Source organism: Acipenser ruthenus, chromosome 42 (assembly GCF_902713425.1).
Source record: "Acipenser ruthenus chromosome 42, fAciRut3.2 maternal haplotype, whole genome shotgun sequence".
NCBI lineage: Eukaryota > Metazoa > Chordata > Actinopteri > Acipenseriformes > Acipenseridae > Acipenser > Acipenser ruthenus.
The window spans coordinates 5,683,566-5,701,430 of record NC_081230.1 but is presented as its reverse complement, the minus strand read 5'-3'; the positions used below and the strand labels follow the sequence as shown (position 1 = coordinate 5,701,430).

The window sequence follows — 17,865 nt, the reverse complement described above, 5'->3', positions numbered from 1 at the left end:
AACCCACTCCACACCCACACCACTCCCTGTAACCCACTCCACACCCGCACCACTCCCTGTAACCCACTCCACACCCGCACCACTCCCTGAACCCACTCCACACCCGCACCACGCCCTGTAACCCACTCCACACCCGCACCACTCCCTGTAACCCACTCCACATCCCTCCCTGTAACCCGCTCCACACCCGCACCCCTCCGTAACCCACTCCACACCCGCACCACTCCCTGTAACCCACTCCACATCCCTCCCTGTAACCCGCTCCACACCCGCACCCCTCCGTAACCCACTCCACACCCGCACCACTCTGTAACCCACTCCACACCCGCACCCCTCCCTGTAACCCACTCCACACTCGCACCACTCTGTAACCCACTCCACACCCGCACCCCTCCCTGTAACCCACTCCACACTCGCACCACTCTGTAACCCACTCCACACCCGCACCCCTCCCTGTAACCCACTCCCACTAGACATGACCTCTAGGGGGTGTGCAACTGTAATTTCTACCACCCCTGCAACTGTGGCCCTTGCGTTAGTGAACACAAACCTCTTTCAAATCAGTTACAGATTGGGCAGAAGCTGGGGTACGCATCAGGAATTTCTGTCCCCCTGTGTTTTTGTATAGAGATTAGCCAATCACTAACTCAGAGTTGTAGGAATTAGGTAGGAATTAGTAGGAATAGTAGGAATTAGGTAGGAAGGGGGTAGGAATTAAAGTTGCACAACCCTACTGGTCATAGTTAAACTTTCTCACTTCAGAAATTCAAGATTTGGCATCGCCCTGGTGTGGGGCTGTGACAGAAACAGACCTGTGAGGGCGCTAAGTAAAGGGAACAGAGTCCCCTGGACTGGATGACAATTCAGGGAAACGATGTGGCAGCCGCGGACTGGAGGAGCGGTTGCACGCGTTTACCAAGGGGTCATGAGTGACGGTACAAATAGGGGATGGAGCGACGTGATCTGTTCTTTCGTTTATGGTTAACGAAAGACCCGGAAAGACACGTGTGTGAAACAGTATCGCGAGTGTTTTGTTTGCTTGTCTCTAATTGTTATTGTTATTAGTAGATGGCACGTTCCGGAGCTGTCGTCACGATTTTGCACCACGAGCACTACAGCACTCACCCTGGCCTGCTGACCGTGTTGGTGTATTGTGTGTGGAACTGTGTTTATTATTTGGGACTGCAACCTGTATATTTATACCAGTGCATTACACATTGTTGTGTACTGCCTGGATTTATTATTTGGTCACCAGACCAGGATTATAAGTAAAGCCTGTTCTGAGTGGATTACTGTCTCCTAATCACTCCTGCACCTGTACACTGCAACTGCTTTGTCACAGGGGCATGTTGGCCTCAATGCCTGGATGTCCAATTGAGCATGTTTGGGATGAACTTGAACGTCCGTCATCACAAGCCTACCTCGCTTTGCAATGTTAATGACTGACCCTCGAGACCCCTTCCCGCACCCTGTGAGTCTACACCCTTTCAGGGCTGAGATCAGAGCAGACAGTGTCCCAACCTCATATTAGGTGAGCTAATAAAGTGGGCAGTGCTGAAGGAGTTAATGATGTGCTTTAAAGTGTCCCAGTGCTTTCTGGTGACCTTCGCAGGCAGCTGCATTCTCCTCCACCCTCACCTCTCTCTCTCGTGCCTGCGGAAAGGCATGTTGTTATCACAAACACAAGCTCTTGTTTTGCCATGCCATGTGCTTCACTGTGTCTACATCCAAAACAAAGCACACCAGCTACACTCTGCACGTCTCAAATGAGCAGTTTTCATTTTACAACATGGTCTCTGGGGACTGACACGCTTTCAGCCAGTCACAGGACCCAGAAGACACTGCGGAGGTGAAAGGACCCAGGAAGTGCATACAGATAACCCGAGAATAAGGCATGGAAACTGAGAGCTTCCTTTGACCTCAAAGTAGTCCAAGATACCATGCTTTGTTTTAATGAAGCCCTTGAGAAGAACTAACGAGAAGAATGTTGTAATGCCCTTCAGTAGGTACTGCTCAAACTTTCAGGTATGCGATGAAAAAACTAAATGAATTGGAAACCAAATAGTATGAATGATACTTGGGTGAGAGAATGTATTAACTTTGTACATCCTGTTTATTCTTAATATCAGAACTGCGGTCAATTAGACTTACAGTTACTGCAGGGGGGGAAGAAATTAGAGATGCACACCCCTAGTGGTCATTTTTATACAGGTCTCATTGCTCAGGCTAGCTCAGAAACCCAATAGTACAATATGGTACAATATGCAGGTAACTTGGTACTAAAACAGTAAAAAATAGTGACTACGAACACATATGTATAATAAACAGACACAATTGCAATATTAGCTGCCTTACACTCAATATTACAATATTAGCTGCCCCTTAGTACCACTGAAGACCATTGTGTGTAGACAGTCTTGCATTGTAACCCCCTCTTATCTGGTGTATACTTGAGATATTTGTTTCCATAGCAACAGTTACTCACTTCCTGAAGAGGTATCGGTCCATCATGACTCCGCCTACCGAGTCCTGCACTGATTGGCGGATGAGGTCCATGCAGTCTCTCAGACGAGGGTCAGAGGTCAACAAGCCTGTCCCTTTCACTGCCTGCACAAAAATACACAGAACTGCAGAAATGTATACATGCAGACATATTAACTAGAAAACAAAGGAACTGTGAACTCTGTGAGAATTTAAACTCTTAAAGAAGTGCTCAAACAATTCCTACTTCTGCTGCGCCGACTTCCTGTTCTGTAGGTAACCCGGCCTGACTGAAGTTAGACCACAGGAGTGAATCTGCCTTACAGCAAAGGAAGCGATTGGCTACCAGGAAATGGCAGCAACTTTAAATCTTAGTTTTGCATTTAAAAAAATCTCTTATAGAATTAGATTATAATAGGAGATGACAGTTTGATGACAAAGGATTTTAATTTTTAAATGCTCAGCTGATCCCTCTAGTAAATCAGTGGTGTTATTAAAGACCCAAGCAGCTCTGTGTTACATTCCCCTGACTGTGTTGTGTTTGTTTCAGCTCCAGTGTTCATTTTCAGCACTGCTCGCCACACCCACTCTGCATCAACTATCACAGTGTCACATTGTCAGGTAATGGGAATGGAGCGAGGGCGGCTGTTCAAGCCATTAGGATCTCCAGACAGGATAGGCAGGTAGATTTAGAGCAACATGTCAATAAGTCAATACTGGAGCTGAAACACAATCCAGTACCACTCCCAGTGACTGCAAACACCATGACGCACTCAATGGAAAATGACATTTCAGAACATAAGAAAATGTATGAATGAGAGGAGGTGCTTTGGCCCATCACAGCTCATCCGGTTCCTAGTAGCTGATTGATCTCAGAACTTTGTCAAGTTGAGTCTTAAAGGATCTAAGTGATTCAACAACATGGCTAGGTAGCCCCTTCCACACCCTCACTCTCTGTGAAGAAGTGTCTCCTAAGTCTGTCTCCACTTCGTTCCCACTGTGTCCTCTAGTCCTTGTTTCTGGTTCAGGTTAACTATGTCACCTCCTTTGAAGAATTTAAAGACTTCAATCACATCCCCTCTGGTTCTCATTTGTTCCAGGCTAAACAGATTCAGCCCATCTTTGCAGCTCAGTCCTTTAAGCCCTGAGATTAGTCTGGTTGAAGCTATGGCGAGGAGAAACAGTCCCTGTCGGTTTTAACTCCCTTACCCACATGATCGCCAGAGCAAATGCTCCCTGTGGAATCCCTAGCACAGATCAAAACACACAGCCAGGAACCTGCGCTCCCCTGACTGTGTGACTCACCCTGCACACCACGCGGCCTTGCCTTTACCAGGGGAGACCATCGGGGACCCCTGCGCTCCCCTGACTGTGTGACTCATCCTGCACACCACGCGGCCGTGCCTTTACCAGGGGAGACCCTTGGGGACCCCTGCGCTCCCCTGACTGTGTGACTCATCCTGCACACCACGTGGCCGTGCCTTTACCAGGGGAGACCCTCGGGGACCCTTGCATCATTATTTGCAATCTAATTGTTCAGAGTGTAGTTGGTAATTTCCCTTGTGCATTATTAGGCTGAGACTCACGGTGATGAACTTTGGGAGAGAGATCTGTTCCTGCCCATCTGTGATGGTGTAGAACAGCAGATCCTCCAGCTCTGGAAACAGGCTCTTCTTAGAGGCACGCCTGAGAGAGGGAGGGACAAGGAGACAACAGGAGTTACCAACGCCCCATACGACCAGCCAACTGATCCCAGTACCACAGATCTGGAAAGATCCCAATGATACAGCACCAACAACACAGCTTTCTCTTAGAGATTGAAGGTATGGTTTAAACAGAAACAAAGGAGTAATCATTATTAGGAACTCGTGAACATTAACATTGAGATAAAACCTTATTACTGAACCATATGGATATTATATTGTAGTTTTGCACTGTATGTATATTATATGTTATTTATGTGTGTGTGTGTGTGTGTGTTTAGTAAGAGAGCTTTTATCTTAAGTACAAAATAATTCCATAAATCTGACCTATTCTCCACTTCTCATGTGCGGTATTGTAACAGGCTTACAGCAAAAATGTATTTTCACCTTAAAATGTGATCTGTTACTCCTTTAGGTTAAACCAAGTTTTTTTCTGCCTTTTTCACAGGAAATATGTCGTACTTGTACTTCCGGAGTTACCTCAGCAGTATCTTCTGGGTAATGGCATGGCTCAGAGCATGTCAGCCAATAGGAGAAGCACCAATTTCACCCTCCAGATGACCAAGCGAGTGCAGCACTAACTGAAAGCATGGCTTTCTTTATGTGTCTCCTGCCATCTGCCCTGTCTCTCCACCCAATCCCCAGCCGTGTCCCTCCTGCCCTCTGCCCTGTCTCTCCACCCAATCCCCAGCTGTGTCCCACCTGCCCTCTGTCCTGTCTCTCCACCCAATCCCCAGCTGTGTCCCTCCTGCCCTCTGCCCTGTCTCTCCACCCAATCCCCAGCTGTGTCCCTCCTGCCCTCTGCCCTGTCTCTCCACTCAATCCCCAGCCGTGTCCCTCCTGCCCTCTGCCCTGTCTCTGCACCCAATCCCCAACCATGTCCCTCCTGCCCTCTGCCCTGTCTCTACACCCAATCCCCAGCCATGTCACTCCTGCCCTCTGCCCTGTCTCTGCACCCAATCCCCAGCCGTGTCCCTCCTGCCCTCTGCCCTGTCTCTCCACCCAATCCCCAGCCGTGTCCCACCTGCCCTCTGCCCTGTCTCTCCACCCAATCCCCAGCCGTGTCCCTCCTGCCCTCTGCCCTGTCTCTCCACCCAATCCCCAGCCGTGTCCCTCCTGCCCTCTGCCCTGTCTCTCCACTCAATCCCCAGCCGTGTCCCTCCTGCCCTCTGCCCTGTCTCTGCACCCAATCCCCAGCCGTGTCCCTCCTGCCCTCTGCCCTGTCCCTACACCCAATCCCCAGCCGTGTCACTCCTGCCCTCTGCCCTGTCTCTGCACCCAATCCCCAGCCGTGTCCCTCCTGCCCTCTGCCCTGTCTCTCCACCCAATCCCCAGCTGTGTCCCACCTGCCCTCTGCCCTGTCTCTCCACCCAATCCCCAGCTGTGTCCCTCCTGCCTCTGCCCTGTCTCTCCACCCAATCCCCAGCCGTGTCCCTCCTGCCCTCTGCCCTGTCTCTCCACCCAATCCCCAGCTGTGTCCCTCCTGCCCTCTGCCCTGTCTCTCCACCCAATCCCCAGCTGTGTCCCTCCTGCCCTCTGCCCTGTCTCTCCACCCAATCCCCAGCTGTGTCACTCCTGCCCTCTGCCCTGTCTCTGCACCCAATCCCCAGCTGTGTCCCTCCTGCCCTCTGCCCTGTCTCTCCACCCAATCCTCAGCTCTGTCCCGCCTGCCCTTTGCCACTGTTTAAGAATCTCCTAATCTCTCTGTTTTCTAGGATAAATAGATTCAGTTTCCTCCACTAATCTTCATAATGCAGTGTGGAGACCAAACTGTGTTCTCACCTGGGCATTATACAACCTCATCATAGCCTCCTTTGATTTATACCCCACATCAGGGGTCCCCAGCCCCTGTCCTGGGGTATAGCCCCGGTCCTGGGGACCCCCTGTGTCTTCTGGTTTTCATTCCAACTGAGCTCCCAATTACTGAACCAGACCCTTCATTGAACTGATTATTTGCTTAATTAGACCCCCGCTCCACACTGCTGACTCGTACAGGGGGGGCTGAGGACCCCCGCTTCACACTGCTGACTCGTACAGGGGGTGCTGGGGACCCCCGCTCCACACTGCTGACTCGTACAGGGGGTGCTGGGGACCCCCGCTCCACACTGCTGACTCGTACAGGGGGTGCTGGGGACTCCCGCTCCATACTGCTGACTCGTACGGGGGGGCTGGGGACCCCCGCTCCACACTGCTGACTCGTACAGGGGGGGTGGGGACTCCCGCTCCACACTGCTGACTCGTACGGGGGGGCTGGGGACCCCCGCTCCACACTGCTGACTCGTACAGGGGGGGTGGGGACTCACGCTCCACACTGCTGACTCGTACAGGGGGGGTGGGGACTCCCGCTCCACACTGCTGACTCGTACGGGGGGGCTGGGGACCCCCGCTCCACACTGCTGACTCGTACAGGGGGGGTGGGGACTCACGCTCCACACTGCTGACTCGTACAGGGGGGGCTGGGGACTCACGCTCCACACTGCTGACTCGTACAGGGGGGGTGGGGACCCCCGCTCCACACTGCTGACTCGTGCAGGGGGTGCTGGGGACCCCCGCTCCACACTGCTGACTCGTACAGGGGGTGCTGGGGACTCCCGCTCCACACTGCTGACTCGTACAGGGGGGGTGGGGACTCACGCTCCACACTGCTGACTCGTACGGGGGGGCTGGGGACTCCCGCTCCACACTGCTGACTCGTACAGGGGGGGTGGGGACTCCCGCTCCACACTGCTGACTCGTACAGGGGGGGTGGGGACTCCCGCTCCACACTGCTGACTCGTACAGGGGGGGTGGGGACTCCCGCTCCACACTGCTGACTCGTACAGGGGGGGTGGGGACTCACGCTCCACACTGCTGACTCGTACAGGGGGGGTGGGGACTCCCGCTCCACACTGCTGACTCGTACAGGGGGGGTGGGGACCCCCGCTCCACACTGCTGACTCGTACAGGGGGTGCTGGGGACCCCCGCTCCACACTGCTGACTCGTACAGGGGGTGCTGGGGACCCCCGCTCCACACTGCTGACTCGTACAGGGGGGGTGGGGACCACCGCTCCACACTGCTGACTCGTACAGGGGGGGTGCTGGGGACTCACGCTCCACACTGCTGACTCGTACAGGGGGTGCTGGGGACCCCCGCTCCACACTGCTGACTCGTACAGGGGGGGTGGGGACCCCCGCTCCACACTGCTGACTTGTAACTTGTTTTACTTTTTAAATTCCGCTTTCCAATGTTATTCTCAACACTTCTTCTTCAACTGTTAAAAATAAACACGACTAGTTCTACAAGTTCTGTCTGTAATGTCACCATGTATTATAACAAATAACATTCACCAAACCTGCACATACACAGCTGTAACTGTCTCAGGTTTCTGGTCACACTGATAAATGTCACCAAGCGAGCGCTCTTGTGATTTATGTCACCAGAAACCCTTGATAGAATTACAGCCTTATTACGTACAGTCGGGTGCACAGCATTTATTGTATTATTATTATTAGTCATTAGAAGAAAATGAAGAGACCCTTTGCACTGTACAGAACAGCGTTTCTCTCCATTGTTTTATTTTGATGAGGTACCAGGTTTATTTCTTTACTGTTTTTTTTTTCTTCCAGCTCATGATCAATAGATCTTCTTGTTTCATTTCTCCAATAAGTTACCAAATAACAGGTATACTCCAGCCAGGCTGGTTACTGTTTCACTACCGTGCTGCTCCTCTCTATCTCTCCACGTCCAGCCCCCTTACCCAGCTGCAAGGGGGCTGGGTGGAGCAGCACTTTGGATTATTCATGGCACTGCTTTTCCAGTTGTGTTGTTTCTGTTTTTCATCACATCCTTGAAACCTGTGAGTCTCTCTGCTGACCACTGCGCTGTGACAGGCTGCTTGAGTTAAACTAACAAGATGCAACGCGTCTGTTGTTTTTTTTTAATACAGGGAAGCTTGCACAGGTGTAGAAGACTAATTAGTCTTCCTCTCTTACCATCTTAATGATGTGGGGACCCAACTAGAAGACTCTTGTCGTGTCTTTAGTAGATGGCATTATTTGAACGAGGGACTTCCACTATTACAGAGGAAGACGCCACAGCAATGCTATACTCGCTATATATTACAACCACTTCCACTGATCTGTTTATTTACATTGCAGTCCCCTGAAACTCTGAGGGCAGGGCTTCAGTGTATCATCAGCAAGCAGCGGTTTTGAAACAGGAGTTATCTCTCAGCCATGCTTTGATGTTCTGTTATTGAGCAATAACAGACAGCTGACCGGTTGTTAAATTTATTGGTTCAGTGCTAGCTGCCCTTCTCTGTACCTTCTCAAGTGTAATAATGTATTTTACAGTGAGGCCCAGATCGGCACACAGTGTTCAAACGTTACATACCTGGTCTTTGAGAGTAAGTAGCGGGGTTTCAAAAGATCTATAACTTTACACGTCCCCACGTGTTGCTACAAATGTTTAAAGTTTTTAAAAACTGTCATTTTTCTTTTCATTGCTAACATCTTGTCAACTTTTTACACTCATAACTTTAAAGTCTGTTTCAAAGCTCTTTTCAAAATGTCTGCTCTAGTGCTCTGGGGTTTGAGATCTGTCCTCTAAATCACTGCAGGAAGAGCGATTCAAAACAAAATATTCCACACTTTTGGCAATCTAGCATTCTAGTTGTCTTTTTAACACCTGGTCACATTGGCAAGATATTTTGTTTTAAAGATGAGTCCATTAGGAGACTTTTCAGGTATTTTGTTTTAAAGATGAGTCCATTAGGAGACTTTTATGTCTCTGTTTACCATCCTCTAATTACTTCAAGAAAGTTGTAGCAATGTCAACATTTCTTTGTGCAAGTATCAAGTGGCAAACACTATTTATGTGCTGAAACTCCTCTAAAAATACTGTATATCGCTTTAAATGTAATGGACCAGACTATCCACTACGTCACCACACGTGCAAATATTTATTTGACTCCTGCGTAGCAAACAACACAACACGAGTCCTGAATGTAGCCAACGTTTTTAAACTTGGTTAGGTTTTTTTTATCTCTCATTCACAAAAAAAAGCAAAAATTGACCCAATTACAACTGAAAAAAAAACGTAACAAGACTACCGTATTTATATTAAAACAAAACACACCGGTTAACATACAGTGTGATATTGAACGGATAGCGGTGACAACATTAATATACTCACAGCTGTTGGTGTGCATGTTCCCTGTCCTTCAGGCTGAGCTCGTTGTAATACTGGTGCAGCGACGCCGAACTCGTGTACAATATCCTGGGTGCTTTTCTGAGGCTCAGTAAGTGACACGCCGGTTCGGTCCGTTTGACAGCGTCTTTGAAGACCAAATCCAAAACACTGGAGTTTGTAACTCGCAGGGATTTTAAAAAGTGCATATCCAAATAACTTTAATTCAGCACCCAACGTGTAGTGGCCAGCAAAGGAAGGAAAGGCAATAACTGGTGCCACTAGAGTGCGGCTTGTATGACAGTTCAGCTCTGTCACTTCAGACACGCGTTTCCCTCACAGCAGCTGTGGGGATGCGGGCGGGGTTAGAAATGACTGGCGGGGGGAGCAACCAATCTGAGACGAGGACAGGAAGGGAGGCGGTGGCTCTGTTATGACACAGAGGCGAATCAGAGTGCGAGGTATTTTAGGGACAATTATAGCGTGGTATGTATTACAGTTATTAAAAAAAAAATTAAAAAAACATAAATCACCTGTAGGTAAACTGAGTTAGGTGCCCGGGAGGCGCGTTCGGGGTTACTTGAGATTGTCACTGGTTACCACAGATGCATTGAAACGACCGCATCACACCTATAACTAATCAGCGTGCATTATAGTGAATTGAGTTTCTGCATTGAGTTTTTACTGTTGTATCATGATATGCATTTTCGTGGCTTTGGGGCAGCACCGTTTCCGCTGTATTTGTATCCTTAGCTAGGGCTACCGCGGCAGTCGAGTTTTTCTTTTCAATACTTTTCGGTGGACTTCACATTTCTTTTTTTTCATTTTAGAGAAATCGATTGTCTGTTTCCAGTTTATGTTTGCAAAACAAACACAATGTATAATGAATGGTAACTGCCCCTCTGTGGCAATGGGAAGACACCCATCAGATCGCAATTGATTGCATCTGTACCAAAATCTGACAGTGTACCACTTTCAATGTGACAATGTACCGCTTTCTGACGTCACACGGGCCACGCTTTGGTACGTGTACCAAATTCTGACGATGAACCGCTTTCTAACACTACACCAGGTCAATATAATCTGAAACATAACAGACTGAAATACCGAACAGGAGGGTTAGGAACAGAAAACAGAAGCAAGCAGAGAAGTTTACAGAAAAAAATAAAAAATAAAAAAATATTCGCCCTAAGTTTAGAGAAAGGGAGGAAACAAGAGGATTAAACACAAAACGCGAATTACATGGATATCAAAATAATCCCTTTATTATCCAAACATAGTTATTGAGTAGCCCTAATGTATTGCGTAGCCTGCTTAAAACAACATATCCAAATGCAAAGTCGTCACGCTGGCAGCTACCTGAACAGGTTTGTATGATAACTTAAACGACTTGGTACGAAAAAAGGGAATTGAAAGCGAGCCGTGCGAGAGCCTGCAGTATCCAAGCGAAAGGTCGTCGTCGAGTCACGGGAACAGGTCTAAAAATAGGTCTATAAATGAAGTGCACCCCTGAGAGAGTCATCACTGACATCTCTCCAGACACAAGACCCACGGCGTGTCTCCCCTGAACACCACCCCTTACCAGGACCTGCTCATACACAGCGCTTACTCCGTGTAGTACACCGGGTATTCACAGCTGTATGGCTCCCCATTTAAAAGTAAAATAACACGAAGCGTTGCCAAAGCATCATGAAGCGTAAAACACGTCATTTTCAAACACGTTGAAAGCATGGCATGGCCGTGTCTTAATGACCTCGTTTTAACTTGTTTTAAAAGGTGGACGGTGGAGTATGTTGTCACTGCTATCCAAATAATAATAATAATAATAATAATAATAATAATAATAATAATAATAATAATAATAATAATATTTTCTGTACAAACGCACATTCCTTAAAAATAAGTGTAATACATCCGTAATGACCCCGACTGTGTTTCTAACCGTGTAGGAATGCTGCTAAATTAACATATTCTTAGTAAAATATTTCCTAGTTTGAATTTCAGAAGTATGAGTAATAGTGGTAAATATGTAACAGCCGTGGAGTTCAGACTCAACTTCATTATTAACCTGACCCTGACCCTGACCCTGAGATTGTACTGACAACATCGCCCCCTGACGGCTAACTCCGTTAATACGCGCTCAAGCGAGTCAAATGAAACCTCTTTATTAATGTCAGTTTGAAGAGTTTACCACAGTAACATTCCTGGTCATTTTGCATTTTTCTTCGTGCTCTTCCCATGGTTATACTATGCATTTACCGTAGTTTACCATGTTTAAATATGCTTTACCATAGCTCTCTGTGCTCTGCAATGCTTTCACAATGCTTTATACTATTGCTGTGCTTAAATTGAAGTAAGAGGAGGCCATTCGGCCCATCTTGCTCGTTTGGTTGTTAGTAGCTTATTGATCCCAGAATCTCATCGAGCAGCTTCTTGAAGGATCCCAGGGTGTCAGCTTCAACAACATTATTGGGGAGTTGGTTCCAGACCCTCACAATTCTCTGTGTAAAAAAGTGCCTCCTATTTTCTGTTTTGAATGCTCCTTTATCTAATCTCCATTTGTGACTCCTAGCCCTTGTTTCTTTTTTCAGGTCAAAAAAGTCCCCTGGGTCAACTTTGTCTATACCTTTTAGGATTTTGAATGTTTGAATCAGATCGCCGCGTAGTCTTCTTTGTTCAAGACTGAATAGATTCAGTTCTTTTAGCCTGAATTTAATACTGAATTTCTTCTAACAAATTCTTACCACAGTATTTTGATTAGGTTTTTAATATTGAAGCTGGCTTTGCATTGCCGTCAATAGGAAAAATGGGGACGGTAAACTAGAGTGGCGATTTTGCAACAGGTCTGTTGTCTTTCTATTGAAAAGTGAACTTGCTGCCTCATGGATAACTCCTATACAACACTGCCCCCTTGTGGATAGTTAATAGCACAGTACATCGGGGCTGTAGGTAACACAATAATTCTATAAATCGTATGTGCAGATTAGAAAGAAACACACAGCGAACATGTATTTAAAATTCTGGATTTCTCTTCTACTTCATGTCCTGAGTGTTGCTGAGACCCCAGTCTGATCTTCAGATGGGATCTGCTCAGTTACTGGTGGAGCTGTTCCTTTCTGTGGTGTACCTGTTCTGAGTGTTGCTGAGTCCCCAGTCTGGTCTTCAGATGGGATCTGCTCAGTTACTGGTGGAGCTGTTCCTTTCTGTGGTGTATCTGTTCTGAGTGTTGCTGAGACCCCAGCCTGATCTTCAGATGGGATCTGCTCAGTTACTGGTGGAGCTGTTCCTTTCTGTGGTGTATCTGTTCTGAGTGTTGTTGAGACCCCAGTCTGATCTTCAAATGGGATCTGCTCAGTTACTGGTGGAGCTGTTCCTTTCTGTGGTGTATCTGTTCTGAGTGTTGCTGAGACCCCAGCCTGATCTTCAGATGGGATCTGCTCAGTTACTGGTGGAGCTGTTCCTTTCTGTGGTGTATCTGTTCTGAGTGCTGCTGAGTCCCCAGCCTGATCTTCAGATGGGATCTGCTCAGTTACTGGTGGAGCTGTTCCTTTCTGTGGTGTATCTGTTCTGAGTGTTGCTGAGACCCCAGCCTGATCTTCAGATGGGATCTGCTCAGTTACTGGTGGAGCTGTTCCTTTCTGTGGTGTATCTGTTCTGAGTGTTGCTGAGACCCCAGCCTGATCTTCAGATGGGATCTGCTCAGTTACTGGTGGAGCTGTTCCTTTCTGTGGTGTATCTGTTCTGAGTGTTGCTGAGACCCCAGCCTGATCTTCAGATGGGATCTGCCCAGTTACTGGTGGAGCTGTTCCTTTCTGTGGTGTATCTGTTCTGAGTGCTGCTGAGACCCCAGCCTGAGATGGGATCTGCTCAGTTACTGGTGGAGCTGTTCCTTTCTGTGGTGTATCTGTTCTGAGTGTTGCTGATACCCCAGCCTGATCTTCAGATGGGATCTGCTCAGTTACTGGTGGAGCTGTTCCTTTCTGTGGTGTACCTGTTCTGAGTGTTGCTGAGACCCCAGCCTGGTCTTCAGATGGGATCTGCTCAGTTACTGGTGGAGCTGTTCCTTTCTGTGGTGTATCTGTTCTGAGTGTTGCTGAGACCCCAGCCTGATCTTCAGATGGGATCTGCTCAGTTACTGGTGTAGCTGTTCCTTTCTGTGGTGTATCTGTTCTGAGTGTTGCTGAGACCCCAGTCTGATCTTCAGATGGGATCTGCTCAGTTACTGGTGGAGCTATTCCTTTCTGTGGTGTATCTGTTCTGAGTGCTGCTGAGTCCCCAGCCTGGTCTTCAGATGGGATCTGCTCAGTTACTGGTGGAGCTGTTCCTTTCTGTGGTGTATCTGTTCTGAGTGTTGCTGAGACCCCAGCCTGATCTTCAGATGGGATCTGCTCAGTTACTGGTGTAGCTGTTCCTTTCTGTGGTGTATCTGTTCTGAGTGTTGCTGAGACCCCAGCCTGATCTTCAGATGGGATCTGCTCAGTTACTGGTGGAGCTGTTCCTTTCTGTGGTGTATCTGTTCTGAGTGTAGCTGAGACCCCAGCCTGATCTTCAGATGGGATCTGCTCAGTTACTGGTGGAGCTGTTCCTTTCTGTGGTGTATCTGTTCTGAGTGTTGCTGAGACCCCAGCCTGATCTTCAGATGGGATCTGCTCAGTTACTGGTGGAGCTGTTCCTTTATGTGGTGTTCCATGTTCTGAGTGTTGCTGAGACCCCAGCCTGATCTTCAGATGGGATCTGTCCAGTTACTGGTGGAGCTGTTCCTTTCTGTGGTGTACCTGTTCTGAGTGTTGCTGAGACCCCAACCTGATCTTCAGATGGGATCTGCTCAGTTACTGGTGGAGCTGTTCCTTTCTGTGGTGTACCTGTTCTGAGTGTTGCTGAGACCCCAACCTGATCTTCAGATGGGATCTGCTCAGTTACTGGTGGAGCTGTTCCTTTCTGTGGTGTATCTGTTCTGAGTGCTGCTGAGTCCCCAGCCTGATCTTCAGATGGGATCTGCTCAGTTACTGGTGGAGCTATTCCTTTCTGTGGTGTATCTGTTCTGAGTGTTGCTGAGACCCCAGCCTGATCTTCAGATGGGATCTGCTCAGTTACTGGTGGAGCTGTTCCTTTCTGTGGTGTATCTGTTCTGAGTGTTGCTGAGACCCCAGCCTGATCTTCAGATGGGATCTGCTCAGTTACTGGTGGAGCTGTTCCTTTCTGTGGTGTATCTGTTCTGAGTGTTGCTGAGACCCCAGCCTGATCTTCAGATGGGATCTGCTCAGTTACTGGTAGAGCTGTTCCTTTCTGTGGTGTATCTGTTCTGAGTGTTGCTGATACCCCAGCCTGATCTTCAGATGGGATCTGCTCAGTTACTGGTGGAGCTATTCCTTTCTGTGGTGTATCTGTTCTGAGTGTTGCTGAGACCCCAGCCTGATCTTCAGATGGGATCTGCTCAGTTACTGGTAGAGCTGTTCCTTTCTGTGGTGTATCTGTTCTGAGTGTAGCTGATACCCCTGCCTGATCTTCAGATGGGATCTGCTCAGTTACTGGTGGAGCTGTTCCTTTCTGTGGTGTATCTGTTCTGAGTGTTGCTGAGACCCCAGCCTGATCTTCAGATGGGATCTGCTCAGTTACTGGTGTAGCTGTTCCTTTCTGTGGTGTATCTGTTCTGAGTGTTGCTGAGACCCCAGTCTGATCTTCAGATGGGATCTGCTCAGTTACTGGTGGAGCTATTCCTTTCTGTGGTGTATCTGTTCTGAGTGCTGCTGAGTCCCCAGCCTGGTCTTCAGATGGGATCTGCTCAGTTACTGGTGGAGCTGTTCCTTTCTGTGGTGTATCTGTTCTGAGTGTTGCTGAGACCCCAGCCTGATCTTCAGATGGGATCTGCTCAGTTACTGGTGGAGCTGTTCCTTTCTGTGGTGTATCTGTTCTGAGTGTTGCTGAGACCCCAGCCTGATCTTCAGATGGGATCTGCTCAGTTACTGGTGGAGCTGTTCCTTTCTGTGGTGTATCTGTTCTGAGTGTAGCTGAGACCCCAGCCTGATCTTCAGATGGGATCTGCTCAGTTACTGGTGGAGCTGTTCCTTTCTGTGGTGTATCTGTTCTGAGTGTTGCTGAGACCCCAGCCTGATCTTCAGATGGGATCTGCTCAGTTACTGGTGGAGCTGTTCCTTTCTGTGGTGTATCTGTTCTGAGTGTTGCTGAGATCCCAGCCTGATCTTCAGATGGGATCTGCTCAGTTACTGGTGGAGCTGTTCCTTTCTGTGGTGTATCTGTTCTGAGTGCTGCTGAGACCCCAGCCAGATCTTCAGATGGGATCTGCTCAGTTACTGGTGTAGCTGTTCCTTTCTGTGGTGTATCTGTTCTGAGTGTTGCTGAGACCCCAGTCTGATCTTCAGATGGGATCTGCTCAGTTACTGGTGGAGCTATTCCTTTCTGTGGTGTATCTGTTCTGAGTGCTGCTGAGTCCCCAGCCTGGTCTTCAGATGGGATCTGCTCAGTTACTGGTGGAGCTGTTCCTTTCTGTGGTGTATCTGTTCTGAGTGTTGCTGAGACCCCAGCCTGATCTTCAGATGGGATCTGCTCAGTTACTGGTGGAGCTGTTCCTTTCTGTGGTGTATCTGTTCTGAGTGTTGCTGAGACCCCAGCCTGATCTTCAGATGGGATCTGCTCAGTTACTGGTGGAGCTGTTCCTTTCTGTGGTGTATCTGTTCTGAGTGTAGCTGAGACCCCAGCCTGATCTTCAGATGGGATCTGCTCAGTTACTGGTGGAGCTGTTCCTTTCTGTGGTGTATCTGTTCTGAGTGTTGCTGAGACCCCAGCCTGATCTTCAGATGGGATCTGCTCAGTTACTGGTGGAGCTGTTCCTTTCTGTGGTGTATCTGTTCTGAGTGTTGCTGAGATCCCAGCCTGATCTTCAGATGGGATCTGCTCAGTTACTGGTGGAGCTGTTCCTTTCTGTGGTGTATCTGTTCTGAGTGCTGCTGAGACCCCAGCCAGATCTTCAGATGGGATCTGCTCAGTTACTGGTGGAGCTGTTCCTTTCTGTGGTGTACCTGTTCTGAGTGTTGCTGAGACCCCAGCCTTATCTTCAGATGGGATCTGCTCAGTTACTGGTGGAGCTGTTCCTTTCTGTGGTGTACCTGTTCTGAGTGTTGCTGAGACCCCAACCTGATCTTCAGATGGGATCTGCTCAGTTACTGGTGGAGCTGTTCCTTTCTGTGGTGTATCTGTTCTGAGTGCTGCTGAGTCCCCAGCCTGATCTTCAGATGGGATCTGCTCAGTTACTGGTGGAGCTGTTCCTTTCTGTGGTGTATCTGTTCTGAGTGTTGCTGAGACCCCAGCCTGATCTTCAGATGGGATCTGCTCAGTTACTGGTGGAGCTGTTCCTTTCTGTGGTGTATCTGTTCTGAGTGTTGCTGAGACCCCAGCCTGATCTTCAGATGGGATCTGCTCAGTTACTGGTGGAGCTGTTCCTTTCTGTGGTGTATCTGTTCTGAGTGTTGCTGATACCCCAGCCTGATCTTCAGATGGGATCTGCTCAGTTACTGGTGGAGCTATTCCTTTCTGTGGTGTATCTGTTCTGAGTGTTGCTGAGACCCCAGCCTGATCTTCAGATGGGATCTGCTCAGTTACTGGTGGAGCTGTTCCTTTCTGTGGTGTATCTGTTCTGAGTGCTGCTGAGTCCCCAGCCTGATCTTCAGATGGGATCTGCTCAGTTACTGGTGGAGCTGTTCCTTTCTGTGGTGTATCTGTTCTGAGTGTTGCTGAGACCCCAGCCTGATCTTCAGATGGGATCTGCTCAGTTACTGGTGGAGCTGTTCCTTTCTGTGGTGTATCTGTTCTGAGTGTTGCTGAGACCCCAGCCTGATCTTCAGATGGGATCTGCTCAGTTACTGGTGGAGCTGTTCCTTTCTGTGGTGTATCTGTTCTGAGTGTTGCTGATACCCCAGCCTGATCTTCAGATGGGATCTGCTCAGTTACTGGTGGAGCTATTCCTTTCTGTGGTGTATCTGTTCTGAGTGTTGCTGAGACCCCAGCCTGATCTTCAGATGGGATCTGCTCAGTTACTGGTGGAGCTGTTCCTTTCTGTGGTGTATCTGTTCTGAGTGTTGCTGAGACCCCAGCCTGATTTTTAGATGGGATCTGCTCAGTTACTGGTGGAGCTGTTCCTTTCTGTGGTGTATCTGTTCTGAGTGTTGCTGAGATCCCAGCCTGGTCTTCAGATGGGATCTGCACAGTTACTGGTGGAGCTGTTCCTTTCTGTGGTGTATCTGTTCTGAGTGTTGCTGAGACCCCAGCCTGGTCTTCAGATGGGATCTGCTCAGTTACTGGTGGAGCTGTTCCTTTCTGTGGTGTATCTGTTCTGAGTGCTGCTGAGACCCCAGCCTGGTCTTCAGATGGGATCTGCTCAGTTACTGGTGGAGCTGTTCCTTTCTGTGGTGTATCTGTTCTGAGTGTTGCTGAGACCCCAGCCTGGTCTTCAGATGGGATCTGCTCAGTTACTGGTGGAGCTGTTCCTTTCTGTGGTG

The 17,865-nt window shown here is 48.7% G+C and overlaps 1 protein-coding gene across 1 annotated transcript in view; it reads right to left on the bottom strand.

The window, feature by feature from the left end:
• Positions 1-9,641, bottom strand: part of LOC117967042 (glutaminase kidney isoform, mitochondrial-like) — a 41,693-nt gene extending 32,052 nt beyond the window's left edge. The window contains exons 1-3 of the mRNA XM_059011500.1: positions 9,359-9,641; positions 4,068-4,167; positions 2,486-2,607 (exon numbers count right to left, since the gene is read on the bottom strand). Of these exons, the coding sequence (XP_058867483.1) occupies positions 2,486-2,607; positions 4,068-4,167; positions 9,359-9,561 (425 nt within the window). The 5' untranslated portion in view covers positions 9,562-9,641. The remainder of the gene's footprint in view (positions 1-2,485; positions 2,608-4,067; positions 4,168-9,358) is intronic.
• Positions 9,642-17,865: the final 8,224 nt, after the last annotated feature.